This window comes from Amblyraja radiata, chromosome 20, assembly GCF_010909765.2.
Source record: "Amblyraja radiata isolate CabotCenter1 chromosome 20, sAmbRad1.1.pri, whole genome shotgun sequence".
Lineage (NCBI taxonomy): Eukaryota > Metazoa > Chordata > Chondrichthyes > Rajiformes > Rajidae > Amblyraja > Amblyraja radiata.
In genome coordinates this window covers 36,770,039-36,790,446 of record NC_045975.1, presented here as the reverse complement: position 1 = coordinate 36,790,446, position 20,408 = coordinate 36,770,039, and the positions used below count along the sequence as shown (strand labels likewise).

General features: G+C 45.2%; 1 protein-coding gene and 1 long non-coding RNA gene across 2 annotated transcripts in view; one reads left to right on the top strand and one right to left on the bottom strand.

Moving 5' to 3' along the window:
• Positions 1 to 14,779, bottom strand: part of nup160 (nucleoporin 160) — a 64,821-nt gene extending 50,042 nt beyond the window's left edge. The window contains exons 1-9 of the mRNA XM_033039276.1: positions 14,661 to 14,779; positions 11,694 to 11,799; positions 10,949 to 11,159; positions 8,526 to 8,748; positions 6,689 to 6,767; positions 6,333 to 6,447; positions 5,586 to 5,741; positions 3,844 to 3,924; positions 1,901 to 1,998 (exon numbers count right to left, since the gene is read on the bottom strand). Of these exons, the coding sequence (XP_032895167.1) occupies positions 1,901 to 1,998; positions 3,844 to 3,924; positions 5,586 to 5,741; positions 6,333 to 6,447; positions 6,689 to 6,767; positions 8,526 to 8,748; positions 10,949 to 11,159; positions 11,694 to 11,799; positions 14,661 to 14,748 (1,157 nt within the window). The 5' untranslated portion in view covers positions 14,749 to 14,779. The remainder of the gene's footprint in view (positions 1 to 1,900; positions 1,999 to 3,843; positions 3,925 to 5,585; positions 5,742 to 6,332; positions 6,448 to 6,688; positions 6,768 to 8,525; positions 8,749 to 10,948; positions 11,160 to 11,693; positions 11,800 to 14,660) is intronic.
• LOC116984855 lies at positions 803 to 19,493 on the top strand. The gene is made up of 3 exons (XR_004415136.1): positions 803 to 844; positions 15,253 to 15,257; positions 19,376 to 19,493. It is a non-coding gene; the product is annotated as an uncharacterized LOC116984855 (long non-coding RNA).
• Positions 19,494 to 20,408: the final 915 nt, after the last annotated feature.

Here is a 20,408-nt window from a genome sequence, read left to right as displayed (position 1 = left end):
AGAATTTAGAAGATTGGGGGGATCTTATAGAAACTTACAAAATTCTTAAGGGGTTGGACAGGCTAGATACAGGAAGATTGTTCCAGATGTTGGGGAAGTCCAGAACAAGGGGTCACAGTTTAAGGATAAAGGGGAAATCTTTTAGTACTGAGATGTGAAAAACGTTTTTTACACAGAGAGTGGTGAATCTCTGGAATTCTCTGCCACAGAATGTAGTTGAGGTCAGTTCATTGGCTATATTTAAGAGGGAGTTAGATGTGGCCCTTGTGGATAAAGGGATCAGGGGGTATGGAGAGAAAGCAGGTACAGGATACCGAGTTGGATGATCAGCCATGATCATATTGATTGGTGGTGCAGGCTCGAAGGGCCGAATGGCCTACTCCTGCACCTATTTTCTATGTATCTATGTTTCCCTCCATGCCTACAAACAGAAATTGAAGCGGGAAAATCCGTTAAAGGAAGTCTTTCAATGCTGGTCTGCGGAAACAGGTGACATCCTACGCGAGCGACTGCTTTGAGTCAGTTGACTGGTCGATATTCAGGGAATCTGCAACCAACTGAAAGAGCACGCCACTGCTGTGGCTGATTTCATCAGTAAGTGCATAGAGGAAGCGTGCCAAAGAAGACAATTTAAGTGTTCGCCAAACGGAAACCATGGATGAACCATTAGAACCATTCCCAAGACCACTACTTACAAGTCAAACGATCCCGAGCAGCACATAGAAACATCGAAAATAGGTGCAGGAGTAGGCCATTCGAGCCAGCACCACCATTCAATATGATCATGGCTGATCATCGAGAAACAGTACCCTGTTCCTGCTTTCTCCCCATATCCCTTGATTCCGTTATCCCCAAGAGCTATATCCAACTCTCTCTTGAATACATCCAGTGAATTGACCTCCTCTGCCTTCTGTGACAGAGGATTCCACAGATTCACAACTCTCTGGCTGAAAAAGTTTTTCTTCATCTCAGTCCTAAATGGCCTACCCCTTATTCTTAAACTGTGACCCTGGTTCTGGACTCGCCCAACACGGGAACATTTTTCCTGCATCTAGCCTGTCCAATCCCGTAAGAATTTTATGTTTACCCTCTCATCCTTCTAATTTCCAGTGAATACAAGCCCAGTCGATCCAATCTTTCATCATATATCAGTTCTGCTATCCCGGGAATTAGCCTGCTGAACCTACACTGCACTCCCTCAATATCAAGAATGTCCTTCCTCAAATTAGGAGATCCAAACTGCACACAATACTCCAGGTGCAGTCTCACCAGGGCCCTGTACAATTGCAGTAGGACCTCCTTGCTCCTATACTCGAATCATCTTGCTATGGAGGCCAACATGCCATTTGCTTTCTTCACTGCTTACTGCCTGCATGCTTACTTTCAATGACTGATGTACAAGGACCCCCAGGTCTTGTTGCACCTCACCCACCTTTTCCTAATCTGACACCATTCAGAGAATAATCTGCCTTTCTGTTCTTCCCACCAGTGGATAGCCTCACATTTATCCACATTATACTGCATCTGCCCACTCACCCAACCTATCTAAGTCACCCTGCAGCCTCATAGCATCCTCCTCGCAGCTCACACTGCTACCGAGCTTTGTGTCTTCTGCAAACTTAGAGATGTTACCTTTAATTACTTTGTCTAAATCAAAGAAAACGTCCTACGACCTTTGCAAAGCCATCAGGAATGCCAAGAGGCAACACCAGGACAAAGTTGGAGTCCCAGGCACAACCTCTCAAATGCCCATTGACTGTGGTGGGCACAACTTGGGCATTCACATCGATTGTAACAACGGGAAGTTTCCCAACTATACTTTTGAAGGGAAGCTCATTTTATGAAAGGAATTGCTTAAAAATGTTAGCTGACATTTATTTCATTCTCATCAGGAACTTACTGCTCAAAGTTAATGTATCTAACGTTGGTCTGGTTATCCTCATCCTGCCACACGGCCCAAATATCAGTGGGAGTTAAGGCAAAATCCACAAGTGTTTCCTGTGGAGACCAAAGAGAATGAATGTAAATCAGCCGTGTCAGCCAGCATCACGTTAAAGCAACCCAGGCCAATCTCAACATAGGATCCAGCAATTGTAGGTAGAGGTTCTTACATCACCATATCCATAAAGAATGGATGTTGCTTCATAACGCCAGACATTCAAGGAGGAATTAACCAAATCCAAGAAAATAAAGCAAGAATAAAAATTTAAGCCCAATATGCTACACTATACAAGTGGACAACAGCTCAAATCACATGTGAGCTTATGACATACCAGGTTCAACACAGGGGACAGTGATTTGCCCAGGCTGAGACCATGAGTTCACAGATGGAGTTAGTTTCTTTCTCCTCATAACCTATGAATGCTTGAAGCTTAACAGTGAGAAACAAACAGAACAAGCAAAATGAAAATAGTGCTGGCCGAAAATGCTGGGAATACTCTGTGCAAACAGAAAAAGTCAAAGTTTCAGGCCATAGACCCTTCCTCAATGTTACCTCTATTTCCCTTCGCATTGCTGAATATTTCCAGCATTTTCTGTCCTTATAATGAAATAGAACAACCACTCTCATTCGAACTACTGCATGTATGATCAGGATGCCAGAATATGAAATTGCTGTAATCTCTAAAATATGGCTGAAATGAAGGCACAATTGGCAGCCCTAAGTTCCAGGGAATGTAAATTGCAGGCATGATTGGGTAGAGCTTTGTAGGGGACAGGGATGCAAAAGAGGATATTAATCACAAAAACTATCTTTGCAGTGATGAGGAAGGATATCATTGGAGGCTTTTCAAATGAGGGTAGAGCTTATAAATAAATATGGGAGGGGGAAATACTTTGCTGAGATAGCACTACAGGACTCCGAAGAGTAGTGGTGCAGCTAGTAGAACAGCTGCCTCAACTGCAGAGACCCAGGTTCAATTCTGAACTCCGGTGCTGTCTGTGTGGAGTTTGCAGGTTCTCCCTGTTGCTGTGGGGTTTCCTCCAGGTGCTCTAGTTTCCTCCCACATCCCAAAGATGTGCAGGTTTTTAGATTAATTGGCCTCTGTAAATTACCTATAGGGTATAGGAAGTGGATGCATCAGTGGAATAACAAAGAACTGGCACGAATGGGTGATCGAAGATCGGTGCAAACTGGATGGGCTTAAGAGTCCGTTTCCATGCTGTATCTTTCAATCAATCAGTCAATGACTGAACCGAGATCACGTGGGAAAATCAGTGAGGGGCAAGAATAATAAGGCTGTAGTTGTAGGGCATTCTCTAATAATAACTGTGATTACATTTGAGAGAAAGAGGAACCTTTACACTGCTTTTTCTACTTGTAGGATAAATAATCCCATGGAATAAGACAGGTGGTTGCCAGGGATGGAACATTTCAGTTTTCAAGAGACACTGGATTGCTTTCCTTGGAGCAGTGGAGGCTGAGGGGATGGGCTGGAGTGTACAAAATGAGAGGCATAGATATGATAGTTATACAAGACCTTTCCCGAAGCCAGAGGTGTCCAGGACCAGAGGGCATAGATCTTAGGTGAGCAGTTAGAGGGTTGGAGGGGATCCAAGGAATAATTATCTTCATCAAGGGTGTATCTGACACCTGGAACTCACTGTAAGTGATGGAGACAAATGCTCCTGAAACTTTAAAAACCATCTGGAAGACCACTTGAATCATCAAATTAAAGCCTACAGACTGAGGGTTGTGGAGTGAAGGTCCTGTGTCTGCACTGTATGACAATGACTGTAATTCACGTGCCCTAGTCGTGTTCACAATTATTCTAACTGAAAACATCCTGCTGCAGTTTTACATGTTGGTGAGTTCATGCAAAACTGATGCTAGGAGGCACATACCTGCGTGGAGAAGAGAGTAGAGATGTGATCCAGACTGTAGCGGTTACTCTCAATGCAGCACACCAACTGGAAGACACAAAACTGGAAAACAGAAAAGGCAAGATGAGAATTGAAGTAATGGGCAACATGTCTTCTCTCCAATCTTTATGAACAATAGCACGGTGGTTCTATTACTTATATAATATGGAGGAGGACTGGCCAAATTTTGTGCCTTCCACCACAGTGATGAATGCTGTGGTGGATGTTTGTGTTACAGTTTTATTGTGGTTGTGTGTTCTTTGTTATTGTATCGCTGCAGACAACCCAAATTTCCACCAGCCTGGCTGTGTGGCAATAAATTATATCTAATCTATCTAATCTAATAAAACTTCAAATTACTAAATCAGTGCTCTGGTTTCTGTAGGTCAAAAACCAACAGGAGAATTTGAATCCAATAATCAGGAACAATAATTAATTTTTAGCCAAAGAAATTGACCAGCCTGTATTAACCTCATATCTACTAGTTATTATCTCTTATTAGAACGGAGACGAGGAAACACTTTTTCTCACAGAGAGTGGCGAGTCTGTGGAATTCTCTGCCTCAGAGGGTGGTGGAGGCAGGTTCTCTGGATGCTTTCAAGAGAGCTAGATAGGGCTCTTATAAATAGCGGAGTCAGGGGATATGGGGAGAAGGCAGGAACAGGGTACTGATTAGGGATGATCAGCCATGATCACATTGAATGGCGGTGCTGACTCGAAGGGCCAAATGGCCTACTCCTGCACCTATTGTCTATTGCCCTAAAGTGGCCAGTCCATTGAACCAACCTGCTGTAATAAATAAAATCATATCATACTATCCAATGTCCGCCAAAGCATTAGTTTCAAATACAGCAAAGATATGTTCAGTCCGGCTAACCTTACAAAGAGTTGCCACAAATATATGTCATATGCCTCAATTGTCCCAGTCCAGTCAAGTGAAAACTTCAATGCCCCTAGACGCTATCATCCCAGTGGCAGGTCAGACTCAGTGGGGGGTACAGCAAAATGTTACACAGCGCATAATGGTATACAGCCCATTATGGTATACATCCTGTGGGTGTTGAACTACATTCCAAGGCCATGAAGTCTTATGAATCCCAGGCAAATGAGAATGGAGACAACCCCAAGTTTTCCCTCAGCTCATGAATTAGCACCACTCAGTGATGAATGTAGTTTGGATGTAGCACAGAATGGAATGAGGGGGGGGGGGGGGCAATGAGTAATACGCTGAGCACCATCTACTGGTTGATCAAGACATGAAGGTTATAGCCACTAGTTTGCATCTACCCCAAGTAGCCAAAGGTCACAAGTGAATTAGACACAAAGTGCTGGAGTAACTCAACAGGACAAACAGCATCTCTGGTGTACACGTATAGATGATGTTTCGGTTCGGTACCTTTCTTTAGACTGATCAGTCCTGACATGAAACGGCACCTATCCATTTTCTCCAGAAATGCTGACAGACCTGCTGAGTTACTCCAACACTGTCTTTATTTTGCAAACCAGCAACCGTAGTTCCTTGTGTCTACAAGTGAATTAAAGGCCAAAGGACATTTATTGTCACATATGGGATGGATATTAAGTTCTGGCAATATCTATGAGCCTTATACAGGAGCAGAAAAATACTGAATTTTAATGTCAATGGAGAGGGACGTCAATAATGAAACGTGCATTTTACGACATGAATAGTCGGAATTGTTGAGCCTTTTGGCTTGCTGGGGTACCTGTCCACGTTTAGGGCAGTGTAGATAGACACCGAGGAAGAAGCCGGAAGAGGAATACGCCAAACGCAGTTTGTGTCCCAGACTGCCTGTGTGTCTCAGCTCCTTGCTGGCTGGCATGAACGCCAGCATGTCCGCAACCATCAGGCATATCTGATCCTGAACAAAATAAATCAATGCACACTAGTTAATGTTAACAAAGCAGCTTATTGTCCATTAAACAGGCACCCCTGAACTTTACGGTGCTCGCTATTATTATTGCGCAAAATATCTAACTTCCAGCACTGAAAAAAAACTTCACAAATTGCAAATCACCACATTGCTTGGCTTCAAATGACAACTCATCTAAACCTCAGTGACTTGCAATTGCTGTCTTGAGATATTAGGTATCAATTAAAGCAGCACAAAAGTTAAGTCTGGTACCTTATGGCTTCAAGTTCCTAGATTTAAGCTATTACAGGGCTGATCCAAGTGGGATCAGCAACATTCTTACCAAACTCTCGCTGTTACATTGCCGATCCAAATAGGATCAGAGTACAGCCTTGCATATTCATGTTCTGTGGTGTGCTGCCCATAAACAATATTCTCCACATATTTTGAAGGATTAAATCCAAAAGCATCAACTCATCATTAACACATTCTCATTACCAAGCTCCTCCCAACTACAAACACACAGTTGCTGCAAAACCTTTGCTTTTCCCCAAATAATGGTTTATATAATGCCCAAGCACCAAGACCCATGATACAGACCTTGTAGGACCAGAGTCGCAGTTTGTGGTCCTGACACAGAGCAAAGATAAACGTATCATGTTCCAAGAGCTGGACAGCAAGGCTGACAGGTAGATCTGAAGGACATTGGTCACCTCTGCAGAGTACACAAATTTTTTTGGTTATCTTTGAATAGCATTTCTTTAGCCACAATTACTCCATCCCTGCACCACTACTGATGCTCCGCCACTTCTGCGGAAAGAGGTAACAAACTCCCACACTAGTCCAAGTCACAGTAGAACAGACAACATGGTGCTTCCCTACAACACACTGCACAAGGATCAATAGGACAAGTTACTCATGCAGCATCCAGGGGAATAGGGTTTGCTGGCACTCACCTGATAGCCGTTGACATCCACCCTGTGAGTAGCCTTTGCATGACAGAGCTTTGCTTCAATTCCAGTAAAGCCGCAGAACCTGTAACAACATAATAGGCAGCGCTATTTTCTTCCATTGCATTCACCATGTAACTGAGCAGAGGTTGCAATTCACTCATTTTACCAACAGATTATTTTGCTGTCAAGATGCAATACAAGTGAAAATATAATGACCCGATACACAAGAGTGAATTCAAAGCCATGGTTCACTGGAATTTTCACTGAACATATTTAGGAGTGAGTTAGAGCGTAAATAAAAAAGGTTTGGGTTGTATATATATACAGAATAGATTCTAACATATTAATGATAGGCATAAATCAAACTAAAGGGCTTTATTAAATGACATAAATCTCACCCACTGCCAGCCATCCTGTTATATCTGATGCACTAGAAGTTTGAACTATAATTTTGATCTATTCCATTTCTTCCTGCCCTCCTCCCCTGCATGCAAATGTAAACACAATGAACGGATACTGGAGGGTGAATTCAAGGGTGGAATTCACAGCAATTTCCTCTCTTATCAGACTTCTGAATGGCCCTTCCATAAGCTTGGGTACTGTCTGATACATCTCCACCCCATTGCAGACATTGGACTTTGTTTCTGGAATGGATGCACCATGTTGCTGAGAACTATATTCTACACTCCGTATCTTCCCCATTGCTCCATACCCATGACTGGGTATCAGGACACAGTTCCAACTCCCTTTAAATTTTCCAACAACACCACTATTGTTGGTCAAGTTACGGATAATGACGAGTCGGAGTATAGGATGGATATCGATCATGGTGCCAGACCAACACCCTTGCTCTCAGCGTCAGTAAAACTAAGGACCTGGTTAATAACTTTGGAGGAGGAAGGGTGAGGATCCACAAACCAGTCTTCATCGACGGTTCGTGGTGGAGGGAGTCAAAAAACTTCAAATTCCTGGAAGAGCATATCTCTGATGAAAACATGAAGAAAGCTCATCAACGCCTCTACTTCCCTAGAAAAGTGAGGAGATTCGATATGTCGATGAATACTCTCCAACGTCTCCAGGGATACAGTAGAGAGCATATTGCCTGGTTTGGCGACTCGAACGCCCAGGAACAAAGAAGATTGCAAGAAGTGGTGAACACTGCCCTGTTCATCACAGGTACTGACCTCCCCACCATCAAAGGGATCTAAAGGTGTCGCTGCCTCATAAAGGCAACCAGCATCAGATTCCCCCACACCACCCTGGCTATGCTCTCATGTCAATTCTGCCACCAGGAAGAAGGTATAAGAGCCCGAAAACTGTAACGTCCAGATTCAGGAGCAGCTTCTTCCCAACAACGATCAGGCTATTAAATACTAGAATCTCTAACTAAGCTTGGAACTACATAGGCTTGGGGGCTTTGTGCTTGTCTTTGCACTATTATTGTCTTTTTTTATATACTAAACCGTTTTGATGTTTATTATGGTGTTTATAGAGGACTATATTTACACATCTGTTATGCTGCTGCAAGCAAAAATTTAATTATTCTGTTTCTAGACATATGACCAATAAAATACTCTTGACTATTGTACTTGAGTTTGGCTTGATTGTATTTATGTACAGTATTATCTGATTTAACTGGATAGCATATAAAACAAAGGTTTCCACTGTACCTTGGTACATGTGACATTAATAAACCTAAACCTAATTAATTTGTTATACCTTGGCACAGCAGAAGTGATCTTAAATAAAATCAGTATGTCATATTAGTCTGTGGTAACAAGTCACAGAGATAGTGTTTGCACTCAAGACAATCAACCTTTCGTGATAAAACCTTCATTACCTGCAGTATCTTGCTCAGGAAGCTGGATTATCATAATCCCTCCGGATGCAGACGCCAGTGCAAACAGTGCCTCTCCATCACTATTCAGCCAGGTAGCTGATGCGGCTGAGTTAATAGCATGGTTATGGGAACCAGGAATCAAAAAACTGTGGGCTGGGTCACGTAGGTTCAGCTTCCCAATGTCAGTAAAGATGGACTGGATATGTCCTTCACTGATCAGCTCCTGCGGAGAATAACAGCACCATTGCAGATCAATGCAACACGAAGAGTGGCAAAACCAACAAACAGCAGGCACAAAATTGACAGTACAGAGTGTTTACCAAAATCAACATCATTAAGAAGGAAGAGAGCACTGGTGAGCTTACTAATCGCAAAGGCAGGCCAAGGAAGACCTCCACAGCTGATGACAGAAGAATTTTCTCTATAAGAAAGAAAAATCCCCAAACATCTGTCCGACAGATCAGAAACACTCTTCAGGAGTAGATTTGTCAATGATCACTGTCCACAGAAGACTTCATGAACAGAAACACAGAGGCTACACTGCAAGATGCGAACAACTGGTTAGCCGGAAAAATAGGATGGCCAGCTTAGTTTGCCAAGAAGTACTTAAAAGAGCAACCACAGTTGTGAAAAAAGGACTTGTGAACAGATGAGATGAAGATTAACTTATATCAGTGTGATGGCAAGAGCAAATTATGGAGGAGAGAAGGAACTGCCCAAGATCCAAAGCATATCGCCGCATCTGTGAAACACAGTGGTGGGGGTATTAATGGCCTGGGCATGTATGACTGCTGAAGGTACAGGCTCACTTATCTTCATTGATGATACAACAGCTGATGGTAGTAGCAGAATGAATTCTGAAGTGTATAAACACATCCTATCTGCTCAAGTTCAAACAAATGCCTCAAAACTCATTGGCTGGCAATTCATTCTACAGCAAGACAATAATCCCAAACATACTGCTAAAGCAACAAAGGAGTTTTTCAAAGTTAAAAAATGATCAATTCGTGAGTGGCCATCAATCACCCGATCTGAAACCAATTGAGCATGCCTTTTATATGCTGAAGAGAAAACTGAAGGGGACTAGGCCCCAAAACAAGCGCAAGTTAAAGATGGCTGCAATACGGGCCTGGCCGAGTATCACCAGAGAAGAAATCCAGCAACTGGTGATGTCCATGAATCGCAGACTTCAAGCAGTCATTGCATGCAAAGGATATGCAACAAAATACTAAACATGACTACTTTCATGTCCATGACATTGCTGTGCCCCAAACATCCTGAAATGGGGGCACTATGTATAAACACTGCTGTAATTTCTACATGGTGAAACCAAAATGTATAAAAATGTCCTTTATTAAAATCTGACAATGTGCATTTTAACCACATTTTTTCTATTACAATAATAAATAGATTCTTTCCTATTATAAATCTCAAATTTTGGAGTACAGAGGCAAATAAATAAATGATGGGTCTTTGTCCCAAACATTATGGAGGGCACTGCACTTCATACTACAGAAATGTGGATTATATACACAAATCAAAACACTTTTGTGAGCATTATCCAGAACTTGTATTCACACTGGCGATCGTTTGATCTTTCTGCCAAGGTTATGGGCTCAAATGCCACATCAGAACTCAACTGCAAAGTAGGTTGACGATATCTTTCAGAGGTGGTAATCGGGGAGGTTCCCCGCTTGTTTTGGCTAATTCCCTTGCCTTGATCTATGACATCTTGACTTGCAGTTCCTCCAAATCAACAGTAGACCCTTGACAAAGCAATTAGTCACCTGCAAACTAAACAACTTGCAGACACCAAACAAGTACAGTGGACAGATGAGGCTGTCCAAGACTTTGTAGAGATGACTGAGCAAGCCATGTTTTATCAAAACCATTGTACCCATGCTGCTCTGTGTCATACCACAATACACTCACCCACAAGGAAGCAGACTCCTGCAAGGAAGCTAATTGGCCACAATACACAACTTTCACCTGAAACATGAGATTAATTTTGAAAAACAGCTCAGTGGACAGGATGCCTGCCTGGAAGCTCACTAAATTAAGATTTAGAAGGGCCAGTGGTTGAGATATGCACTATCACAATCTTTTGGGCAGGAAGGAAAGGAAAGGTTTAAAGGGATATAGGCAAAACTTATAAAGAAATAAGTAGCTTAGATGGACATCTTGGTCACTATGGATGAATTGACCCAGCTTCCATGTTGTATGACTAAGACAAGCAGACACATGAACTCTTGCATTTAAAGTGCCAACCATATGCCTAGTCACTTTAATAAGAAGACACCAGATCACAACATCTCTACAGAGCAAGGAGTTCAAAACTGGTGATCTGTGATACAGCCAACAATCTTGAGTCAGTTAACGTTCTGCTGACCCTTTCGCAGGGCTTTTGCAAAACGACTACTTACACTGCGGTACATGCGGGCGGGGTGGGGTAATATGATCCTGTGCACGGTCTGGTTGGTGGCAATGAGCAAAGTCACACGGTCATGAGTCTCATGCACATGAACTCCACTTGGCAGCACATGGCAGTTCAGGAACTTCAGGCGCACCGCGTTGTTGAGGAGGTTGGTATCCAAAGACTGTTCTATCAGCTGCAGGGTGTCACCAGAGCTTGTCCTAAGGCATATTCAGGCATAGAATTAGTCGATAAAATATTTCCTATAGGTGGTCAAATCTTGCAACAAGCTTTGAGAGGATAACAAAGTAGCAGAATAAATGACAACACTCGCCCCATATTAAGAACATGCTTATAACTTCCCTTTCAATAAAAAGGTACAAATGCAGAGACCCCAAGGTTTCTAACCAGTGGATATTGACTGAACCACATTGTCAGTGATGGTCTCCTGGAGAAGACTGAGTGGGATTTTGATGCCGAGGTTTTATTCTATTTTCTACAACTTATCTTTCTTGTCCCAGGAGAGCTTGCACTCTGGATCTACACTACAGGTAGCCGTTACACTTAACGTGAATAATCAGGTACAGAAAGGAAGGGCATCGCTAGACAATCAGTGTTGAGAGTTGTAGAATATCTTGATACGTGCTGTAACAGACGGTAACTGAGAAATTATGATAACTACTTCTGTTGTCATACTACATACAATTAGTCTCCTGCAGTGACATACAATCTACAGGGATGTAGGAAATACCTACCAGTGGATGAACCGATTTCTGGTGACAGACTGCAGCTTCCCACTCTCTTCATAGAAAAATCCACCTGCACTATCAGAGTACTTCACACCTGGGATCGCAGTCACACCTGCAGAACAGACATGGTATATTAGCCATTCATCCATAGCTCACGGACTGTAAGAAATCCTAAATAAAGCACACATTCATTGCAAAACTATGAAGCAAATCAGCTGCAAGGAAAAATGTTGACGTGTCGTAAATTCCACCAAGCCAAATGGGGCATTTAGTGAAGATAATAAACAGCTTTATTATAGCATAATAAAGCTGCTTCTCTTCTATGGAGAAGCAGCATTTTGTCAGTGATGTTGAACGACTGATATATACGAGAGTGTACAACGTGGAGGTTGTGATGTACCGGCATACAGCTGCCCTTGCCCTTCCAGAGGTTGGGTGCTGGGCAGATTTCTTCATTGCACATTGTGGGCAACACACGCTGCGGTTGAAGGGGCACAAAAATTTACAATGATAGATAGAATGCCAAATCTGTGTGGCTTTGTCCTGGTTCAACTTTTTGGAATGGCATTCGTTCAGGCAATTGTAGAACATTCCTTTAATTTATATGTTCATTCACTGATGAAGAGGTCACCGGCAAGGACAATTTTAACATGCATCTTTAACTATTCTTGAAAACCTGGTGGACTGTCTCAAACTGCTGTAGTACTTCTGGCAAAGGTATTTGTAATGCACGGTTTAGTAGCCTTCGGGGTGAGGGTCAGGTAGAAAGCCTGCAGTCAATTATGTTGTTGGATATTTGCTACCCTTCCCTTTCTATGGATGAAGGTCAAAGGTGTTGTAAGAGATGTCGGAAAAGCCGCGCAAATTATATACCATATTTCATTACAACATAGGAAGCCATTTTGCCCCCATCACGACTATACTAGCTCAGAGCAATCCTTAGCCCTACCAAATGTTCCCTATAACCCGTGCTCTTCACATTCACCAAGTGGAATGGCTCTGGGAAGTCATGAGTCCAAGTCACATGATGCAGAAAATTTAGCTTCTGCTTCAATTATTCGTTCAGTAATCTAATGAATCGAGTGTTTAAATGCACGGTACTGAACAATGAAATTCATACATGCTGCAGTTTTGCAAGCACATTGAAGCAACACAACAAATAAATATACAGTAATCAATACTACCATATGTTATCAGTAATATCATGACACCAGAGCACAATAGTGTAAATCAAAGGGCTTAGTGCAACCTTATACAAAGTCCATAGTAGATCATTGCTGACGTAGGGTTGTGGTTTAGGGATTTTCAGTATGGTTCAGGAGCCTGATAGTTGATGGGAAGAAACTGTTCTTGATTCTGGAGGTCACGTTTTTCAGGCTCCTATACCTTCTTTCTGATGATAGCAGCGAGATGAGAAATGCGGTGTTGATCTTTGAGATATTAGCTTCCCTTTTGAGGCAGCACTTCCTGTAGATCCTTTCATTGGTGGGGAGGTCAATACCCATGATGGACCGAGCAATGTCCAGTACTTTCTGCATTCCCGGGCAAAAATATGCTCCAGATTTGACGTCAAGGCAGAATCTGACCAAGTTGTGAGGGCAACAAGGTTTGGACCCCGATTTCATTCATCTTTCTTATTGTACAGCAGTGATAGAGACCTATATATTTATGGTTTCAGAGCCTGTTGATACATCAGATGTACCCAGAAAAATTTTCAGCGTGAACTTTAATGATTTAACTATCAGTTCAGCAGGTATGTTGTCATCACCACAAACAGCAGTAATCTATCTGTCCAATTTGTATCCAATTCAGAATAATTTATAAATTGTATAGTACGTCTAGACAGGAATTGGCTCTACTGGTCACGTGATAAGGCTCTGTTCATGAACTGGTTGCTATTCCATTGAGACCGTCATTGTTCCCTTTTATTAAGCAAGGTTTATCACTGAAACCTCTCCAACAGCAGTCGCCTTGCATCGTTTGGTGGATACACCGAGATGCAATGGATGAAAAGGCTTCCCTCCTACTATCTGGGGTTGCAGGTGGGATGATAGCCTGCATCAATGGCAGCTACCTTAATAGCCAAGCATAATGGCTATGGTCCGAGTGGTAAGCAATCGTATTCTTGGCCATGCTCAGTTGCAAACAGTTTTGTTGCCAATTGTATCTATCCATACCCCCTGCCAGTGCAATTCATCAAGGTAAAATGTCCATTCCTTGTTGCTACAGTTAAATTCACATCGGTTTCCACACATTACATGTAACTTGTCCTACACTTTGCTGCTAGGTGCTGCCTGGGGAATCTTCCACTGGCAGGTGGGTACCAGGAACCTGCCACCAAACACCCAACTGCACCAGTGTATGGCAGAAGAAAGAGGCAGGGGCACGAGTGGCAGAGTTGGGGGGGGGGGGGGGAGATGAGGCAGGGCAGGTAAAAGTGGGGGGGGGGGGGTAAAAGGGGCTGTGGGCGAGGGTGGTGGAATAGGGAGGCATGAGGGTAATAGGCAGTGTGGCAAGGATAGTAGAGTGGGGAGGCAGGGGGTAAGGGTGGTAGGGCAGGGACACAAGGGGAGATAAGGGGGTGTGCGAGTGGAGTGGGGGCAGGGGGGAGTGTGCCGGCGCGAGGGGAGTGGAGGAGGGGCGAGGTGAGTGGTGGAGGGGCGAGAGTGCGGGGGGGGGGGGGGGGGGGAGTGCTGGGGCGAGGGGTGCAGGGGCGAGGGGTGCAGGGGCGAGGGGTGCAGGGGCGAGGGGTGCGTGCAGGGGCAAGAGGGGGGTGCAGGGGCGAGAGTGCAGGGGCAGGCGAGGGGAGTGGGTGTAGGGGCAACGGGAGTGGGGCAGGGGGTGAAGCAGGGCGCGGGGGAGATGTAGAGGCCGCGCGAACCGCATGCGGTCAGACAGACGGCGGCCTGAGTCTAGAGCTATCTCCGCTCTTTCACTTCGCTGCATCCGCCGCGCTCCTCGATCTCTCCTCACCCAGGTCAGCGCGCATGTCCCGCCAGGCCGGGAAGTCCCGCTCGGCGCTGCCGATCTCCAACAAGCTCCGCTCCCACACCGTCGCCATCTTGCCGCGCCGCCCTCTGGGAAGCGGCGGTGGCGCCATTCCCGCGCGCGCGGCTCCCGTTCAAATCTCTTAAAGGGGCAGCGCCCGCCCCACACACACTAACACTATCCTGCACACCATATAATCGGTCAATTATATACAGTGTGGGAAGAAACCGGAGAAAGCCCGCATGAAGAACGTACAAACTCCGTACAGACAGCGCCCGTAGTCAGGATCGAACCCAGGTCTCTGGCGCTGAGACAGCAACACTGCCGCTCCTCCACTGTGGCCGCTGGTCCTGACGTCTCTCCCTGTCCCTCAGTTGTGATTTTCAGAATCAGAATTAGAATCAGAATCAGAATCACACTTTATTCGCCAAATATGTTTTGCAACATACGAGGAATGTCATTGGCCAGGTCAGTCATACAATTAAAAGCAACAGATCACTAAAAAACACATTTTAACATGAACATCCACCACAGTGACTCCTACACATTCCTCACTGTGATGGAAGGCGAAATAAAGTTCAAGTCCTTCCCATAGTTCTTCCTCGGTCGTGGGTCTCGAGCCCCCGACTCAGAGCTGAGGCTGCGGGTCTCGGAGCTGAGGCGGCAGGACTCGGAGCTGAGGCGGTGGTGGCCCGACTCGCTGAGGTGGTGTTCCAGCTTTCGGCAGCGGCCCGACTCGGAGCTGAGGCGGTGGTGGCCCGACTCGGAGCGGAGGCAGCGTTCTGGCTTTCGGCAGCGGCCCGAATCGGAGCTGAGGCGGTGGCGACATCACTTTGGAGGTCCGCTGGACTGGAGGGCGGCATCTTCGGCCTGGATCGCCTCAGCGCAGAGGGAGAACAAGGAGGGAAGAGACAGAGACTAAGACTTTTGCCTCCATCACAGTAAGGAGGTGCTTGGTGAACTCACTGTGGTGGATGTTAATTTGTGTTTATTGTATTTGTTATTTATTATTATTGTAACGAAATTTCGTTCAGACTGAAAGGTCTGAATGACAATAAAGGAATCTAATCTAATCTAATTAAAACAAACTTTTAACACACTAAAAAATACAAAAAGAATGAAAAAACAAACAGACTGCCGGCAGGGTGGCCCTTTGATGCTATTTATCACTATATTGTTACATGTCAAATGATTTTTGTATATTTTCCAACATGGACAAAATTGACTTAAGGATGCCCATGGAAACAGAGCCCATTTGTCAGCTGGTGATGGCTTGTATTGTATGCGGTCATCTATTCAGGGCTGCCAACATTGGGTGAGAGTTGGGAGTGAGAAATTACGAGAGACCAAGCCCGAGGGAACGTAGCGACCGAGTGGGAGAGGAAGGGTGTGGGAGGTGGGTGTCCCCTCCCATTGGTATGGAGCTTTTGCAATTTTCAGCTATAGATTGTGCAATCTGGTGCATACTGTAGCGAGTCTTTTAATTTACACTTGAATGCAATATTTATGCTTTAATTTGGATTAGCTATGAAGAAGGTTGGGCTAAATTACATTCCTAATTACATTCCACAGTAGAGCCAGGCTCTGATCAAAAGGTGCAGCACATGAATGATCTTAGTGTATTCATGTATGGAAATCAGATTATAATCAAGCACTTGGCCCATGTTGACCAACCTGGGTCTCACTGCACTGGTACTACTCCTGGCCCTGACTCCAGTTGCATAACTTCTCTCATTCCTGCCCCTAAGTTCAGCCTTACACCTGGCCCTATTCTACCCTGATCATAGCTGCTTACCTGCTTAGGTTCCCAGTGCTGGACACTCCCATTGTCCCAGGTTTGACTGCACACCTAGTACTATTCCAGACCTTGACTCTGGATGCACACTTGGCCTTGCTCCTAGCCCTTCTGCACTGACAATATATCTTGCCACTCATAAAGCCCCATATCTGACCCCCTGGACTCCCTTAGAGTCCACAGGTGCTTATCTAATGCGGTAATCTTTTATGGGGCACTTTACGGACCAAATTTTGTAGAACAAGATTTGCTACATCCATTGGCTTCCTTGTTATCTAACATGCTAGTTACTTTGTCAAAGAAGTCATCAATTGGTTGAACACAATTTCTCATCCATAAAATTATACTCACTCAGCTGTATAAGTATTCTGCTACCATTTCCTTAATTTTCCTAACAAACTGTCCTGAAGTCATTTTCACCCCCAATATTGTCAGTATTTTGCTGCTTCCTCTCAGCTTGGATTTTTCCGAAATGCAAAGTCCAATAACAATATATATTTAAGCAATAATATTCTATTTAATGTGAACTTGAGAGTACATAATATTTTCTGTGGTATTCATAACACAACAATGATAAAAAAGAAGGTACACAAAAATGCTGGAGAAACTCAGCGGGTGCAGCAGCATCTATGGAGCAAAGGAAATAGGTAATGTTTCGGGCCCAAATGATAAAAAAAATATTTTTTTGATTGCACCTACTAACATGCATACATTATTATATTACAGTTAATATGTACCGAGGGCAAATTTTTGTTCCAATGCTCCCCATTCCCAATTACTTTTATATTGATATGATTGAAATCCAAGTGAAGTTTAAATGGCATCAGAAAAATAAAACCTCCGGAATGGATGATTGGTTGGAGTCAGTATCAGCACAATTATTATATTAAACATTGAATCTTCAGATGTCCCAGTTCAAGCTAAAAATAAAGACAAATAATAACCTCCTCACGCATTCCCCAAGTATCTCTGTCACTCCTTTAAAATATGCCCCTTCTTTGAACAAGCTCTGAATTGCATCTGAATCAGTTTCCATCTGATTACACTCCTTGAGGATGTTCATCTACGTGTTCAATTAATAAAACAATGAGATCGTGGACATTTCTATTCAACCTGTCAAAGGAATTTGGGGGGGGGGGGGGGTGGGAGTTAGAAATAGTCAGTGAGGTAAACAAGCATATTAGTTGAGTGGCAAATGACAATAGTGCTACCTTCCCAATATTTAACTGAAGGTGTGGCGGGTCCCAAGGGTCGGGCCATTTCCACTATGGATGCTGGGCATCCGAACTGCGCCTCAGGAGGATTTGGCCTCGTTTACGGGTCGCCACTCACGGTGCCCGGGGAGTTCGTGCCATCGGCCTCATCCACTCTACAGTGTCTTCGCGAGCGAGTTGGCAGGCTCGCGCCCGTGCCGACGTCCCGCAATAGGACATTCCGCCCACACGTGCCATCGGCCCTCCGGGACTGCCCCGATGTCTTCCTGTGCCATGATGCCCACCGGACGCCGCTCTAGAGGCCGTATGAAGGCCCGTTCCGGGTGCTGGAGCACGGACAGGCAACCTTTGTGTTGGACATGTGGGGCCGGCCGGAGGCCGTGTCGATTGATCGGTTAAAGCCGGCACATTTGGACATTGACCAGCCGGTGCTGGTTGCTCAGCCTCGGCCGCGAGGTCGCCCCCCTTCGCGCCTCTCTCTGCCTGTCCCTCCGCGTGTCCCTCGATCTGTCCCTCCACCGATGTCTCCGCTGGGCCCTCTGTCGGCCGACTTCCGTATGCGGTCCGGTCGGGTTGTACGCCCGCCGGTGCGTTTCGTGCCTCCTGTTCAGGGGGGGGGGGGGGGGAGGGGGGGGTCCTGTGGCGGTTCCCTAGGGTCGGGCCATATCCACTATCGAACCCCTCAGCATGGGAATGGATGAGACCGGGGACAGCCCTTAGCTATAGGGATAAAGGGCAGGGGTTTAGGTGCAATCTCCTTCTTGCAGACTCATCTGGTCAGGAGAAGGACAGCGAATAAAATACCTCCCGAAACACCTGACTCCTTGCCTTCATTTTGGGATTATCATCCCACTACAAAGGAAATAATGGGTTATCGGGGCTGGATGTGACAGATTGCCTGACACCTTGCATGTCATTTTAATATTACACTTATCCCATCCCCCTGGATATTCCGGATTAATAAATTAGGGTTTTTTCAACTAATTACAAATCAGGCTAATTACAAACCAATAACATTAGCCCACTACAAAACACGAAGCGCTGAGCATTGGGATCCAAACATCAAAGACAACTGGCCTCAGTTCCCCGCTCACATCTGGCCGTGCTCTCCGTCTGAAATTCCAGGGGAGTGGGGAGTGGGGAGGCTCAGAGATCACTGATCACTGGCCTTCGGGTATCTGGCGAGGCAGTGGAGCGGGTGCCCCCCCTTCCACCGTAGGGACGTTTGAAATTTGATGTATCAAAATCATGTTTTAGTGCATTGTAGAAATATGATTACAATGTTTTTTGTTTGAAGTATTTTTAAGAGGCAACTTTTTAAGGGGTAACTTTTGCCACACAAAGGGTGGTGGGTGTATGGAACAAGCTGACAGAGGAGGTAGTTGAGGCAGGGACTATACCACCATTTAAGAAACAGTTAGACTGATACATGGATAGGACAGGTTTGGAGGGATATGGACCAAAAGCAGGTAGTGTAGCTGGGACATGTTGACGGGTATGGGCAAGTTAGGCCAAAGGGCCTGTTTTCACACTATGACTACATTATACCTCCACCATGCATGGATGCTTCAAAATCAAGCGGTGGAGTTTTATTGCCATATACTCGAGCCAGCACTGCCATTCTATATGATCATGGCTGTTCATCTAAAATCAGAAACTCTTTCCTGTTTTTTCCCCATACATTTTGCTAGCACCAAGAGCTAAAAATACCTCTCTCTTGAAAACATCCAGTGAATTGGCCTCCACTGTCTTCTGTGGCAGAGAATTCCACAGATTCACAACTCTCTGGGTGAAGAAGGTTTGTCCTCATCTCAGTCGTAAATGGCCTACCCCTTATTCTTAAACTGTGACCCCTGGTTCTGAACTCCCCCAACATCGGGAACATTTTTCCTGCAGTTACAGTAAGTGAAAATCTAGCAGGCAAGCAGGATGCTTTCTCCAACCACCCCCATTTGAAGGTCACTATCATCAACCGCTTCTACCCAGTGCTTGGTACCTACTTCCAGCAGCCACTGGTTGTCCTCCCGCAGCCTGGTCCATGCCGGTCACCAGGGCCAATTCGGCGCAGAGACTCTCACGGCAGCGGCGCAACGCTTCCGACGCCTCTGACGGCCTGGGACTCTTGCACTGAGGCTGCTCCATGACCGGAGCTGCAACCACCGTCTCGCCAGCCCCGGCTCCCCATCCGCATCTGCCCCTGCCGCTGCTTCTGCTTCCATCCGCCCCGGCTCTCCAACACCCACGACCAGGTTGCTCAGAGCACGGCAGCGCCTCGTCCAAAGCCGGAGATATTGAAACCTGTCTAGCCAAAGAGGTGGGGGGGGGGGGGGGGTGCAGCTCCCCCAGCCCCCCCGGTTCCACGGCCCATGTGAATACCTCTCTCTTGCCGCTCACCAGCCTCACTCATGTCAACGCTTCCCGCAAATCCTTAAATTCTGACTGCTGCCGGGAGCAGGACATGGCCTTACTTCCTGCGCTGGGTGACACTCATTCACTGCCCGGTCTGTGTCTTTCAATGTAAATTTGCATGCTTTGGAGGTGTGTGACGGTTCGGTCGAGTGAGAATAACAGAGAATAAAAATGCTGCTGTCAACAGACGCTCACACAAGCAATTGATATTAGTTTTGAAATTCTGGTTGATCACAGAATTTCTCACGACAGAGCGTTAGAAATTCTGTGATCAGCGTGAGAGCGTGAGAATTGGGCGAAATGCGTGAGTCTCAC